We start from the raw sequence: 15,888 nt of genomic DNA on the forward strand, positions 1-15,888 counted from the left end.
ACAAAGGGATCAATAAGCGCAGATATGCACCGGGACGTGACTATCGTGCTGATTAAGCTACAACAGAACTGTTGATATGTTTTCTTCTTTCTTCTTTGTTTTCGGGCTTTCTTCTCCTTATTCGGGAGTTTGTGTGGGGAGCAAAAAAGTAAGTTTGGGGTCACTGCTTGAGCGTGATGTTGGATGGGAGTGCGTTGTGCCGTCATGTCCGTTTCCTGATGGAGACCCGGAAGGAAGCCAGTTCCAGAGAGTTCAGTTTCTGAAGTGACGACTAAAGCTAAATGGAAAGCGGGAATTTTATTGAAGTTATTTAGAAGACTTAAGCCAATGTGTCTGTTTAGCACAATATGAGATGTGATGTTTGATATATTAATAACCCATGTCCAGGGAAGCGGATGCTCCCCTTTTCTCTCCTCGGATTATGATGAGAATTTAAAAATGCAGAATTGCTTTGCATTGTGGTGAAATGACAGTGTTTTGTAATTCACTCTCACGCTGCGACTGCGTTTTGCTCTCAATTCGGTGACGTCTTAAAAGTGACTAAGTAACATAAAATTGTCCATGTGGAGAAGTTTGTCTTGTTGATCTTGACGTGTCATAATCCTTCACCACCAAGTCCTGATGTAGCTTCAGTGCATTTATTTAAACTGTTGCAACCAAGTAAATAAATAAACTTTTATGGTTGCTTTGTTGTCTGGCTCCATTGTTGTTTGATCCGCCTTCGCTTTTTTCGTCTTGAGCAGGAAAGAAAATACAGCTGCGGGATAATATTGGAGCTACTTGTGGCTGTGCCAATCCAGACAGGCTCTCGTTCTGTTAGGTTGACCCGAACTGACTGTGCAGCGGTGTATTAGCGCAGTGCGGTGCTGGCTGGCTAGCAGCACTACTTTATCAGAGCCAGCAGGAAACAGGAAGGGAGCAGCCAGCTGCAAGGTCAGAGGTCACTCTATAGCATGAGGGGGAAGGAGGACAAAAAGCTAGTGTTCTGATGAAAGGTTCAGCGATTTGCATTGGTCACGGTGAACAATGACAGCGAGACGCTCTTCAAAAAGTACACAAATGTCATGACAATCGAGGGTGGATCATGGAATCAGCCTGTATGCTAGTCGCCCACTCTGCATTGTCACTGTTGGCACAGCAGCTTAAATGGCAGTAACGGTTGTTGGGGTTGGCTGTTGAAGTGTTGGCCACTTCCCAGTGTATACACACACACACACACACACACACACACACACACACACACACACACACACACACACACACTACAGAGCTGCTATTGTAGGATGGAGAAGGACAAGGACAGAGAGGGGCCGAGACGGGCTTAAACAGATATCAGCTTGTCCTTTATGAATTTGCTCGGCTGTCACAAGCATCGCGAAAATGTTGATGGTCAATCGGCACACAAATAATTGGGATTGCTTGTCTTTTTTCTTTTTTTTTTTTTTTTTTTTTCTTTTTTCTTTTAAATGCAACTATGGCAGTATAAATAAATGATGGGCACAGTTTTGGACAAACATTTGGATAGTAGGACTGTGTATGCATGTGTGTGTTTGTGTGTGTGTGTGTGTGTGCTTGCTGCAAATCTAACAAATGGCTTCATCCAACTTACTGCTCTCAGCTCTGCCGTTTGGCTGGGAAACGGTGAACATATGCTCATCAACACGAAGTTGGCCGACTATAGGAAGCAAAATGTCTTCATAAAAAGCTGATCTCTGCAGATCGATGCTTATCAAACGGTTTGAGCGAACCGAATACTGAAACCTCTTGATGTGAGACTTCGGAGCCCCAAACAGCATTTTAATATTGCAGAGTGCACGAGCAAATAAACGGTCACGTGTTTTGGGGTTTTTCTGCCTTTTCTCTTCACCGAGCAGTTGCATGATTCTACTTCCTGTGGAGCTTCTTGTTCTTTTGATCATTTGGCAGCGTTAGTTTTCATGAGCTGCTTCTCCTGCGTGTATCCAGAGGATTTTGTGGAATTCTTTTATTAGCAGACTCGTGGAAGATGCACATTTTCGAGTCTGGTTTTCACATTTTTTCCCCCTTATACGTTCATGGAAAAAAAAAAAAAAGTCTGATTTCAGAAGCTTTGCTCTTCTCTTTTGCTTTCAATTATTTTTTTTTTTTAGTGGGCGTGAGTCAGTTTAAAAAGGCGATGCAGGTGTTTTTGGTTTTTTTCGACATTGGAGTCAAAATGCACTTGCGGTTTTGGCATCGTTTCCTTATGCCTAACTTATAATCATAAGGAGACATGTTGTCTTAATTTCTACCAGACCACAATCCCACAATGCTAAATGTCATAGTTTGAACTTTAATTGTTGACATGTCAGCAGAATCTAAAGTACCTTACTTTTCTGCCTTCTGTAGTGCAGTTTTCAGATGGCCTCGCTGTTGATTTTTGCTTTCTGGTGCTTTGACAAATTTGAGAAATTTGTCAAATCTGGCTCTTGACTATTTTTTTGGGATCATCTTTGCAAAGTTATTCCAGACCACAGACCGCATCCCGATGCCTGGCTTCTTTGACGTTTTGTTCAGAATATAACTTTGTCTTCTGTCTTACTTTATCCGCAGATCACAGCGGGATAAATCCATGTGGGATTTACTTGTAACTTCTCGGGCTGCCCAGTATAACTTTTTAAACTGATGTGAATCAATTGCCTTCATCATCAGCATTTTATTGTGAATAAGAAATGAATTCAAGTAGTTAGATGAGCCTTGAGTATCCTCTGTGAATGTTTCAAGGCGGTTTGTGTGGATAAATATATTCATAAGATGGCAAACTAGCCCAGATGTGGAAATGAGAGCTGTGAGTGACGGTTAGGAAAATGGTCTTCGTGTGATTGCGTTGTAGATAAAAGCAGAGTATGAGGCAGGCTGTTGTGACTTATGATGAAAGTACACGGTGTAGAGGTTGATAAAGGAATGGATGAGACAGCAGCTTTGAGGCTCAGTAGGCAGATGCAGCACTAACCGAGGACAACCTCCAGAGATTATAGTTGCTGAAGAAAACGCACAGAAATGCTCAAATGTCGGCTTTTCACGTGCAGACTCTGTGAGGTGAGCTTCACGAGCTCCTCGGGGAAATACTCAGAGTAGTTGGAAAAAAGTCTCATTTGCCACTAGGCATCACTGATGAGCTTCGTTCTGGCTTCAAAGACGGCAACTGTTGCTGCATCCAGCATTGAGTCTTCTTTGGTGTGGATTTGAAGTTGGAAGAGCACTTCAGAAGATGAGACATCCAATTACACAAGTGGTCAGTGTTGGAGGATCATTTCTTTCTGAGAGGGTGTTAATATGAAGCACTTCTCTCCCAGCTTGTGAGGGAGTCTTTTTCTCACTAAAGTAAACCGTCCATCTGATCTGTTTTTGTCGGGCCTTTGCATACACTAATCTTATTCATCCATCTTCTCATACTGTCCTTCTTCCTCATTCACTCTTTCCACTCATAGGGTGTGTACTGTGGTGTGAGGCAGCTGCAGTGTAGCGGCGCTCTCATAGCTGACTCTATCGTGCATGTCAATTCACCCCGCCCGACATCCTGGCACAATCTCCCTCTGTGCTGCCTTTTTAAATCGTGCCTTTCTCAAAATAATGCATCGGATACTGTTCTGAGGTGCTGGGATGCGGCGGCATTATGGGGAGGCATTCGCATTTCCTCGCCTCCTCTCCTCTTCGGACACTCCCCTCTCACTTATGTCATTCTCATTTGTTCTCCTCTCTGCTTCCTCATTGTGTCATCCTTTTTTCCTCTCCTACTCCTCAGTCATTTCCTCTCCTCTGTACTCGTTGAGCAGCCCTTTGCAGCCGAGTCAGAGCGGTAGGGTGTCCCAGCCTCTCTGCCATTCTGTGAACTCATGTGCACGCCAGTGAGCACTGCTGTGTTTCCTCCCTGAACCTGTGACTATTGGGGAAGCTCTTTAGCACAACTCTCAGTGGGGGTGAAGCCAAACAGCAACATACTTTCACCCTGAAGCTTTCTCTGCTCACCACCATCCATCCTCTGCGTTGATTAGTAACAACAATCTCTTCTTCTTATGGAAGCACACACCCTACATTCAGCTTGTGTTTTTTCAGGCACTGAGGCTAAGCTAATATTGCCTTTTTCTGTGTGTGTGACTTAACTCAATTGAAAGGGCACAAGTTTCTCTTGAAATAAAAAACAACAAAAAAGTTTGGGTCAGCTGTTCCGACCGTTTTCAAACTGTTGGCTTTATGATGGAGTTGAGTGGAGGTCAGACGCAAAACTTTAACATCGATCCGAAGCAGCTGACGGGACATAATTTAAGTGATATATCTCCTACACCATTTAACTGTCGTCCGCCCTGACAGTTAAATGGTTTAAGTGTTCCTTGTCTCCTCTGACAGGAAGAGACACGGAAACCAACTGAAAGATGAATGAGGAAATTAAAAGTTTTTAGAAAGCCTACACGAAGGGCTTCGTGTTCAAGTGGAGTCATCATTCCTGTTTGCTGATGTGTTCCTTGCGCTCATTTCGAATTGGTGCAAGGGGAGACTGTGGGTGTATTTCTTGGCAGATGAACTGTTTTTCTGATTTGGAAGCCAAAGGGATCTCATTGTCATCACAGCATCATTTTAGGGGTCTATTTAAACATCAACTGACAATCAGCCGCATCGTATCACTGGGACCTTTTGCCTTTCCTCACATGACTTGGCAATCAACTCTCAGTGGGTACTAATTATGGTTGACTATATACATACTGCTTCTGTTTTGCCTTATTTTCAGTCCTGCATTCCCAAGAGAAAATGTTTCTTTGTTCTCATTATAATCAGCTCAACTTTTAGTAGAATTTATGATATCGTGGATTTGTTTTGTATTGAATGCCGACACGCACTATAATTTGTGCCATTTAAAATCTATTCGTGCGGTGGTGTCAAAATGTCGACGGCCTTGTTATAGCAATACAATGATTAACAGCGGTTCTTTGCTTTCGCAGGCGGAATCTCACCAAGCTGTCGCTCATCTTCAGTCACATGCTGGCAGAGCTGAAGGCCATCTTCCCCAACGGTCTGTTTCAAGGTGACAACTTCCGCATCACCAAAGCGGATGCCGCCGAGTTCTGGAGGCGTGCCTTCGGGGACAAGTAAGCATCACAATGTGTGGCTTTTTATGCATATATTGACATAGCGGTTTCCGGATCAGCATCCTTTAGAGGTTGTTCTTAGTGGAATTTACTTTCTTAGCATAGTAAAAGATCACAGCAGTAGTTTGATGATAATACAAAATAAAGGTTTAAGAAAGAAAAATGAGGGAAAACTATTTTCTCTATCATCAAACTTTTCTTCAGGATAGTTATGCCGTCCAATAATTACATGGACGGCATATAGTCCGGATCTCAGTTTGATTGGGAATTTGTGATGCAAATTCAAAGAAATTGGTCCTTGACTAGGCTCCATCCTGCAGAGCTGCTTTATCAACTGCTAGATTAGAAACTTGTAACCTTATATAACCCAAGCTGTCATAAAAAAAATTTAAAAAAAACACGAGAGAGGCAACAAACTATTACTAAACTATTATTATTATTATTAAACTATTATTATTCCATGCTTTTTTTTTTTTTTTAACCTAACATAAAATGGCAAAATTATGCTTTTATCACAACGTTTTGAGGCCATTCAATGAAATTGCTTTGTGTCACATTCTGTTTTTTTTTTCTTTTTTCTAAATTTAGTTTATTTAGTTTAGGTGTGTGGGGGGGGGTAAACCATGGAACTTATGTGTTTTCATTTTCACGCAGTTGTCACTTTAAAAGATGACATCAACTTTGTGTTAATGACCACTGACATTTAAAGTTGCACTCGGAGCTAAAATCACTTGGACAAAACAGCATTTCCTTTTAATCACACACCAAGCATTACAATTTTCTCTTTGATTTTATCTCTAGACCGGATATGTGGCTCATGTCTTTACTTACAGGTTACATATGTAACATCATTGAGATAACTGCTTCTAATGTAGTGAAATGGAATAAAATGGGACAATAACTCCAAGCTTAAGTCGACTATTCCTGTAACTTTACCTATTTAACACAGGGGATCGTTTATAAGGGTTGATCTATATATCTTATTTTCAGTTTTTTGTAAAGGATATCTGATCATTTGCTTAGTTTCCTGTGTTACAGAACCATTGTGCCTTGGAAAGTGTTTCGTCAGTCTCTCCATGAGTTTCACCCCATCAGCTCCGGGCTGGAAGCCATGGCCCTCAAGTCCACTATAGATCTAACCTGCAACGATTACATCTCTGTCTTTGAGTTTGACATCTTCACAAGGCTCTTCCAGGTAGGTAACATACATGGACACGGACGTTTAAGTGCAGATTAAGTGCAGTGAATGAGAGGGAATGGAATTCATACCGATTGTTTAGTCTTGGCGTAGGAAGAATTTTCACTTAATGAACTTAAATAAGTCGGCTCCATTTTATAATGCCTGTCGGCGTTCCACTAAGCACATTTACATGACACTAGGAGGAAAAAATGGTTCAAATCCATGTGAACATGTTGATCCAACTCAAATTGTATGAAACTGGGCTTCTCAAAGCCATACTGATATTCTTGGATTGTAAGGTTGGGGGTTCAAATCACTCCTGCACTCATCAGATGGGCCAAGGCACTCCAAAAGGCCATCTCTTTGCATCTTTTGGTAAAAAGAGTAAAGTTGAAGGGTGCATGAATACATGCATTCTTTTCTTTTATCACATGGATAATTGCATCCGACTCCTGTGGTTTTCTTTGTAGTCATTAAAGTGGCAAACAGACAGCCCATTATTTTTATATTTATCATGCTGATCTAGTTTCAGCTCATCATACCGGCAAAAATCATCCTCACCTGTTCAATGTATGTTATGTCTGGTAATGAAGTAACTGTCCACCCCCCCACCCCCTCGTTAGGTTTTACCTATGACAAGAAAAGCCATCAGTCACTTGCCCTCAGCTAATAGAGCTTAACGTTCAAGGCCTTATTTATTGGATGCTGTCCCATAAAGGTTTACGTTCTTACCTCCAGACAAGCAATAAATGCCAAGGCTGAGTAATTTTCTCGTACAAAAACCCTTCTGTGTAAAGCTTGTAGTTTGTGGTCGTCGAGCGTTCCAACTGTCAGTTTCTGAGTTGTTTAGCCAAAACCTTTCCTGAACTTTGTGTTTGATAAGAGCGCACGACTTATGTGTCGAGAGTTGTGTGGAGGTAAAGAGCTCAGTGCTTATTTGCTCGTGTTTTACGCGCAGCAGCAGAAAATGGCTCTTGGGTTTTTGAAGCATTTCAGTCTGTATTTACAGCGTGCAGGTAACTCCTCCTCCTCCTCCTCATTGGTATGGAATGAAGCTGCAGGGGATAGAAAGGCAGATTAAAGTAAGATAGCAGTAGAATGAAGGGAGTACAATAGGGCAGGTTTATCCACAATCATCTTCAGAAGATGCAGGCTTTTTTTTTGCTTTTCTTATCAGAACTGTAGCTATATTGTAACAAAGGACATTTCCCAGCTTGCCTTGTTTTTATTTACTTCATCTGAAACTTTTTTTTGCATTGAATTTGGTATGCAGAAGCATATGTTGTTTAGTCTCTGAGTGACATTGTCCCCTTGCAAGGCACAGACAGGCTTAATGAAGCCTAAACACATTACTGACATTTCCTATGTGACTCTCCCTCAAACACAAAAAAAGGCCTCCTCTAAATGTCCTCAAACTCATAAGAGGAAGTGCCTCTGAGTACGTTTGAAGCTCTGTCCTCGACATGCAGTAAACTTGGTATAAAATGCTTCTTTTTCCTTTAACTTTGTCTGCTCAGTTTGCTTGTTTTGGGTGGAGCTCATTTAGCTCCTTGACAACCAAACGGTATTAAGAGGCGACTGAAAAATGAACGTAAAGTTACTGGATATTACATTATTCATGGTACTTTTACATACCAAGGCCGATGCTCTTTAAAGACACCAGAATGAAATGCACAAAAGAAATGGAGGTAAAATGGAGGTACAGTACCCTCAACAGAGGCAAACAGTTTGAACTCACCACTTCCTGTGTATGAATACTACAAATAACCCACATCTTAATGTGACCACATTTATTGAATGCCAACAAGGCTTACCTCACATTTCTTTGCTCCTGATCGTGTTTACAGCTCAGCCACAGCGATGTACGTGTTAATTCTACTTCCTTTCACACCGGACAGATTGGTGCAAGCAGTTTGCTGAACCACCTGCTCATTCCTACAGTCTATGTGTTATGAGTGAGTTATGTTCTCAGAAGTCTTTACCCATAATTCTTTTTGGATTTGGGTCAATTAGTCTTTAAGGACAGGATCATGAGTGCCTGTGGAGCTGACTCACCTTTTCTTCCTGAATAGTATTAGAAGCAGTCTGCGACTTTCCATCTAACTGTTCTTACTGTGTCTGTTCCCTCACACATCAGATGACTCATTCTCTCTTTCGTGTGTGTGTGTGTGTGTGTGTGTGTAGCCTTGGTCATCCCTGCTGCGGAACTGGAACAGCTTGGCAGTTACTCACCCAGGGTACATGGCCTTCCTCACATATGATGAGGTCAAAGCTCGGCTGCAGAAGTTCATCCACAAGCCTGGCAGGTGAGACATAACCATGACGACAAAAAAAACCCCACAAAATGACAGCAGAAAATGTGAAGTCGTCTGGTAGTTCGTAATGAGACTGCTTCAGCATAAATGAGTGCATATTCATCAATATAATGCTATCCAAATTGTCATTGTCTGTGTCCTCCCATCAGCTTGAGATGAATGTTTGTCTTTCATCAGCATCTGTTAGGACGAGTGTTGGCAGCGAATGCTTCCATGTCAGTGAAAAGAGCACAACACATTATCCTGCTGGTTTGTCTCCACTCAGTTACAGGTTAACAGAAGCTCCCAGGGTCTGTTGATTATCAAGATTTGGCTTTACAGGACTATAAGGACACAGGGGCACAACTTCAATTTTGGTGCCAGATTCATGCTTTACCGTGTGTGTGTGTGAGGGAGCTTAGTGTGAAGTGCCTTGGGCGGCATGGCACTGGTACCTTGCATCAATGGCCTGATTGTACACTGGGAGCTGATGTCACTTCTCAGGCCTGGCCTGCGTAGGGCCACGTAGACATCCGAGCGGATGATGCTCTGAATCAGAGTTTGCTGCTGCCGGAAATCTGCCGGTACTACCAGTGACCAACATGGACACAGTCACCGAGTGGGCTTTATTCCTCAGTCCATTCATTGATGAGGAAATCCTAATTCATGCCTTTGTTTCACCTAGTATGAATTAACAGGATGCGTTTCCATTTCCCTTTTTCCCCCGGTCAGTGTCTCCAGCTCGTCTTTAATGCAGCTCCAGGGAAGGCCAGTTCATACATAATCAGGCTAATTTCGCAGTACACATTTATCAGCAAGTACAAGAGGGGAGATGTCAGGAAGAGACTAATAGAAGTCTCTCTTTCTCTTAATTTTCTCCTTTTATTTTCTCCTTTGGGTTTTCCTTTTTGTCTGTTTCAAGCCAGCCATCGAGGGAAGTAGACAAGTCCTTTCTTCATCAACTCCACATATGATAGTTGCAAATAACTGTTGGTCCAAATGTGCTTCATTTAGTTTTTGATTTACATTGACGAGCGATGGAAAGTTCTGAGATGCTCGGCGGTTTTCACCAGAGATTAGTTGCGTATGCCGTCCCTGCACCAATTTCAGGCCTCGTCCACACTAACGCGGGTAGTTTGCAAAACAAACCGTTCTCTCCAATGTCCCTGTGGGCAGAACAGATGGAGGTTTTGGGCATCTCACCTACTTTGTGCATGCCACCTATTGCTTTGTGGCCATAACAACAATGGCACTTATATACCAATTTTTATTCTGTTTTCTCGTATCTCTGAAAGATCATATCATTAAGTCAGGTTCCCAAACCTGTGCTGCTTTCTCATACCCACAAATGTACGTCTTTGATCTGTAGAACGTGCACATGTGATGCATAACCTGTATTTCTGTACAATACCTGTCAAAAGATTGGACATATGAACGAATAGATGTGGGGAAATGCTTGGGTCCTCTTTTTAACTTCTGACCTGTTCTTCTAGCAGGAACTTATGTCCATGCTTTATCAAGTCCACACATTTGCATTTGTATTTTTTTCATTAAAGTCGTGCAAACTTGAAGATGTTTGTGTTTTGCAGGGTGTCTTTGTGCTCCCTCATATTTACACCTTCACCGTGTCCTCTCGTCTCTCTTCAGTTATATCTTCCGACTGAGCTGCACACGGCTGGGCCAGTGGGCTATCGGCTACGTGACCGCAGATGGAAATATTCTCCAAACCATTCCCCATAATAAACCCCTCTTCCAGGCCCTCATAGATGGTTTTAGGGAAGGATTGTAAGTCAACTGGCATTTATGTTTGGCTCACTTATCTGTCATTTTCTTGTGGCTTTTCGTCTGAACTTGTGAGCTGCTGTTCAGTGTCTCTGTGAATGGTTTGTGGTCTTCACTTGATGCAATTTTATACGTAGGGCTTCTCTCTCTATATATATCTCTCCATCTATCTCTCTCCCACTCCCTCTCTCTATTTAGATATTTTTTTATTTGCCTGCCCCTCTGTTGCTACAAAGCAAGCATCTGTCTGTGAACTTAGCAACCTCTGGTTCACATCCTCCGACTGAATTTGCCTTTCAGCTCCAATCCACGCATTTCATCTTGGTTGTTTCCATCATTCCACTGTTATCATAACCAGAGCAGAACTGTTGATCACTAATGTGGACATCAGTCAGTGGTTTCACTGGCTGGCATGAAACCCGTCTTTTTATGCCAGCGTTGATTCCTTTGTTTAATGACAGCTATGTTTGGCCCGTCCCAACCTGTAATCAAATGCTGATTTTTAAACTGGGAAAGCCTCTAAAGTGTATGGCCTGTATCTACAAAACATTTATCAGATGGTAATTACAGTGTCGGACTTATTTGTATAATAGTCACGCAGCGTAAATACATCAACTTGCTTCGAGCGAATTGACTGAACAGATGTTTTCATTACCGCAGCCGGTTAGGTCCACATGCTGATAATCATGCTAACTAATAATGATGATAACTTTTATATTAAAATGCATGTCAGACTATTCAAGGGTACTTCCAGGAGAATTGTGCGAGTACATATTTGATGTGCCTCTCCATCTCCAGCTATTTATTCCCTGATGGCCGGACCCAAAACCCTGACCTAACCGGACTGTGTGAGCCTTCACCTCAAGACCACATCAAAGTCACACAGGTCAGGGCAATATGGTATCAGATTGTGTCCTCGCTATATACTTCATACATATGTGTGTTTGTGTATTTTCTTCTTTTTTTTTTTTTATTAGGTTTAATATTTTATTGTTTTTTGAGAGGACACACATTCCAGAGAAAAGCTCCTATAAAGCACAGTCTGACAGTGTAGTGCTTGACACGATAACCTCTCTATAGGAACTGAGCCAAGGTAGCCGACTAACCAGTAGATGTAAAATGGCAAAGTTGATGGGGGGGTTTCCGTCTGTATGTGTTACTAAACAGTAAATGCTTTTGAAGACGCAGTGTGCAAGAATTAGCTGCTCAGGTTGGACATTTTGTGCTAGACTTTTTGAAGGAGGCAGTCAAAAATAGCTTAATTTTAACGAGTCTTTTCGCACTCTAATTACGAGTAACCTTTAAACAACAGAAGCGTTGGCTTTATTAATCAGAGTATTCCATTGTTTTTAAACATGACACTGAGCTAGTACCTTTTTTGGGACTTGAAGGTGACATATTATGCCCTTTTTCTAATGGCTGACGATTTTCTTGGGGCCTAATGAGTTGTGTTTTTTGGTCAAATTAATCACAAAGAGACAGTACGGCAGCACCGTTGTCTTGGATTTACACCTCTGTTTAAGTGGATCCTTTCAGGGCAATAAGAAACCCAATCACCTCCACTCCGCCCCGCTCTTCCTCTGGATCTGCCTCTTTTGTGCTCTATCGTACTTGAGAACCCTTTGAGCACATTATTCCTGCACGAGAGAGTATTCAGTCGGTAACCTGAGAGCTCAGACCACACACACCAAACTGATACTTAAATTTCTCCTATTCTGCTGTTTTGGTCCCTTTTGGACCACGCACAGCTGGTAGGCTAGAAGACGAGGGATTGATTTTTCATGATATCTCCCCCTTAATGGTTCTCTCGTTGAAGTGAATGCGTCATGTTTTCACTTTTAAGTTCACGACAGCGTTACTGAGGAAGATGCAGAACTGTTGGATATTTTCTCAGAGGGTTTGTAAAGGTTATCATCGACAGACTCATTTAGCTTTTTCAGGGCTGAAACTAAAAATACGCCCACACAATTGAATGAACTCTCACAGTCCTCCCAGGCTCTTCGCAAAAATGATCTCGGGTGGTGTTAACTCTGACTTTTTTTCTTTTTTCCTCCCCCTCTAGGAGCAATATGAGCTGTACTGTGAGATGGGCTCCACTTTCCAGCTTTGTAAGATCTGTGCTGAGAATGACAAGGATGTGAAGATTGAGCCCTGTGGTCATCTCATGTGCACCTCCTGTCTCACTGCCTGGCAGGTAAAAGTGTGGGTGGAAGCAAGGGGGTGGTTTGCGTCGGTTGGTTAAGAGTCATTGCTCATTGTTGTTGCGAGTTGAACTCTTTTGAACCCTTTTTTGTGTGTGTGTTGTTTTTTTTTGTATCTCTGCCTGCGTTACAGGAGTCAGAGGGTCAGGGAACAGGGTGTCCTTTTTGTCGCTGTGAGATCAAAGGTACAGAGCCCATTGTTGTAGACCCGTTTGACCCCAAAGACAACAGCGGAGGCTCATGTAGGGGCACATTCGGAGCCGAGGGCGCACCATCTCCCAGCTACGACGATGATGACGACGACAGACTTGAAGACCCCCACCTCATGATGAGCAAACTTGCCTGTACAAAGGTACGGTTGTGGAAAAAAAACCTCAAAGAGAAGTTATTTGAGTTTGCGCACAGATTCCAGTAATGATACAGGCGGTGGGCATTTTCATTGAATAAGCATCCTGGATGCACCACATGGGTTTCTGCTGTTCTTTCATTTCTTTTCTGTTTTTGAGAGACTCATCTCTTTACAGATAAAACAAAAAAAAAAAAAAAAAAACCCTCCCTGTCTTGCCCTTCTCCCCTTTTCTGAGCATCAAGCTTACATCTTGTATCTGAAGTCTTTCATCTTCATCTTTCATGGTTCCAAGGTAGAAATAGCTTTTTTTTTGTGCGTGTCTCTAGGTATTTGATATCTGGGGCATGCTCCTGTCGTACATCTTTTATGTGCCTCTGAGAAACTCTGTTTGCATTAATGTGAGAATAGATGAACACCTGAGATCACACACACTTTGATGTGATCCCTGGAACTTCTTTTACTTTGATTCCTGACCCAGTGTCTTCAACCATTTCTTTAAATGCACTTGTGCACGTCTCATCTGTGTTTTGCGTTAGAACAAAACAAGTTTTGGATTTATTTTATTGATTTATTTATTTCTCTCCTCCCCGCACTCTTATTCCACAGAATATTTGTGTGTCAGATTTTAAACATATTTAACATTAATTATGGCGTGGAGAGTTGGTTGTAAACGAAGCCTGTTCAGGTTCAAATGTTGACTAGATGTAATGGGTGTTTGGTACTTTTGTGTGTGTGATCCAGGTGGAGCGCCCCCCTTCACCCATGTCCATGGCTCCTCAGTCTTCTTATCCCCCAGTGCCTCCCCGACTTGACCTATTACCACATAGACCTCCGAACCCGCCTGGTGCCTCTAGTCCTGGGGTCACCAGTAAGGTAATGGAACGTGCAAAACCAGCACCTTACTCAGGCAACAGAGGACAGAAAGAAGTGTACATGTATCAGCTTCACAAAGCATCCACACATTGTGCGTCTTAGCCTTCCAGATATCTACATGCATTGTTGATTCAGTCTATATTTACTATTCAAATCGGATATTTAATTGGACAAATGTCCTTGTCCCAGAATACAAGCACAGAGGAGGAAATCGATTTATTGACTCCGATAGGTGGTGTCACACCTCCTTTCAGCTTGTTAGTATTGGACTTTTTCAGGTTGACCTTTTCCTGTCACAAACCAAAACAACTGAAACTATTTAGCTGGTGGTGAAATGGTACATTTCTGATGTAACTTATCGCTTTTTATGCAAATGAAAAAGGCCTGCTATGCCTTGCGTTTATTCTTTGTTGTTCCCTGCCTCCTCTGTTACTTCAGGGTGAAGCTCTGGGCGGGAACCTGCATGGGACCATGGCCCATGTTTGGGCCCAGTTGAATGTATACATGCAGGATTAATTTAAATCTGTCTGATAAGTGTGAAGTGCAGTTTTAGTCAGACGAACACATTACCTTTTCTCTCTCTACTGACTCGAGATGCTTACTTTGCATAGTTGGTTTTTACCCTTCATTTGAATTGCCGGCCGTACTTTCAACACGAGCAATTTTTTTTCTTCCCCTTTTTCCTTCCATCTCTACTCTAACTTCTCAAATACTCCGCTTTGCAGCTGAAAACCAGCTTGAACTTGAACAAACGTGCTTTCTCCTGTTACACTGTTCAAATGCAGATTAATGTAAACTGTTGATGTAGAGAATGAATTGTTTGCAGGTTGCAAATGTTTTACCCTGCTCTCATTCATCTAAACCATGCATGCGGCTCATTGTGATGACAGCAGCATACACAGTGGTTTTCTTTCTTAACCGTTTCCCGCACACGTAAACACGCTTCTTTGGTTTCACATCTGTATAGTGTTGTCTAAAGCGTCTCCCTCCGTTTCCATGTCACCCCTCCAGGCAGCATCTCATCACAAAGACAAGCCTCTTCCCCTGCCCCCTGCGCTGCGGGACCTCCCCCCTCCTCCTCCTCCAGACAGACCCCACATAGTCGGGACGGCCCCTGAAAACCGGCTTCAGAGACGGCCCCTGCCATGCACTCCAGGGGAGCCCCCTCGAGATAAGCCCCCCCCTACACCCCCAAACCGTCCTTTAGCTGACTGGAACTCGAGGCCTGTTCCCAAGGCCCCAATCTCCTCATCCTCCTCGTCCTCATCGTCCTCATCCACCCAGGTGTCCAGTCTGGGAGGAGACATCGGTACAGGTGTCAGGGAACTGTCCAACAGACACTCTCTCCCGTTGGCACTGCCCTCTGCTCTGGACACTCGGTCAGAGTCTCCGAAGAACAACAGCTCCCTCAGTCTGGACCACCAGCTGGTAAGAACAACCACAACATATAACATGTGACTCACGCCTCAGCTACAAGTACGCAGAGCTCTGACGTTAATGCTAACTGAAAGGTGAAGAAAGTTAAATGGGAATCTGCAGATGACGATGAGCTTAAAGTGCAGATTCAGTTTTAAACCGACGGCTGCTTCTTTGTGTGGCCTTGAGTTACTGTTTTAGGTCCTTCTGCTTTTAGTTTTCTTTCAGCACGTGAAACGCAGCTCGGCGAGGTTGAGATCAGAATCTTGGCTCAGAATTGCAGAATATTCCACCCCTGAGGTCGCTTTGGCAGAAGGTTTTGGGTCGTTGTTCACCTGTAATTTGAGGGGCCGTCCAATCAGCTTGGCTGCATTTGGCTGAATCTGAGCAGACATCGTATTCCGGCTCATGTCAGAATTTATTGGGCCGCCTGTGTTATTTGTCACATAATCAATAAACACCAGTCAAGCAGAGTCATTAGAAACCATGAATGTCCACGCCATTCCGTGTGTTCCCTGATGATGATCTATGCCAGGAATCATTCAAAGCCCTCCATACTGATTTCTTGTTATCATTCGGATACAGATTTCATCAGTCCAAAGGGTGTTGTTCCAGGTTTTATCTTCTTCTTCTTGAGATGGTTTCCTGGAAAGTCTATTCTGGTTTAATCTTTATCTTATTGACTAATCAA

General features: G+C 42.8%; 1 protein-coding gene across 3 annotated transcripts in view; it reads left to right on the forward strand.

The window, feature by feature from the left end:
- Positions 1 to 15,888, forward strand: part of cbl (Cbl proto-oncogene, E3 ubiquitin protein ligase) — a 32,566-nt gene that overhangs the window by 11,012 nt on the left and 5,666 nt on the right. The window contains exons 3-11 of one of the 3 annotated variants that reach the window (XM_072392490.1): positions 4,956 to 5,102; positions 6,126 to 6,297; positions 8,467 to 8,588; positions 10,224 to 10,361; positions 11,157 to 11,244; positions 12,421 to 12,552; positions 12,693 to 12,911; positions 13,650 to 13,781; positions 14,793 to 15,209. In XM_072392490.1, coding sequence (XP_072248591.1) covers positions 4,956 to 5,102; positions 6,126 to 6,297; positions 8,467 to 8,588; positions 10,224 to 10,361; positions 11,157 to 11,244; positions 12,421 to 12,552; positions 12,693 to 12,911; positions 13,650 to 13,781; positions 14,793 to 15,209 — 1,567 coding nt within the window. The remainder of the gene's footprint in view (positions 1 to 4,955; positions 5,103 to 6,125; positions 6,298 to 8,466; positions 8,589 to 10,223; positions 10,362 to 11,156; positions 11,245 to 12,420; positions 12,553 to 12,692; positions 12,912 to 13,649; positions 13,782 to 14,792; positions 15,210 to 15,888) is intronic. The other 2 variants (XM_072392491.1, XM_072392489.1) reach the window with 2 other exon arrangements.

The sequence above is a fragment of the Leuresthes tenuis genome, unplaced genomic scaffold (genome assembly GCF_036924035.1).
Source record: "Leuresthes tenuis unplaced genomic scaffold, fLeuTen1.0.hap1 SCAF_9, whole genome shotgun sequence".
In the NCBI taxonomy this organism is placed as follows: Eukaryota; Metazoa; Chordata; class Actinopteri; order Atheriniformes; family Atherinopsidae; genus Leuresthes; species Leuresthes tenuis.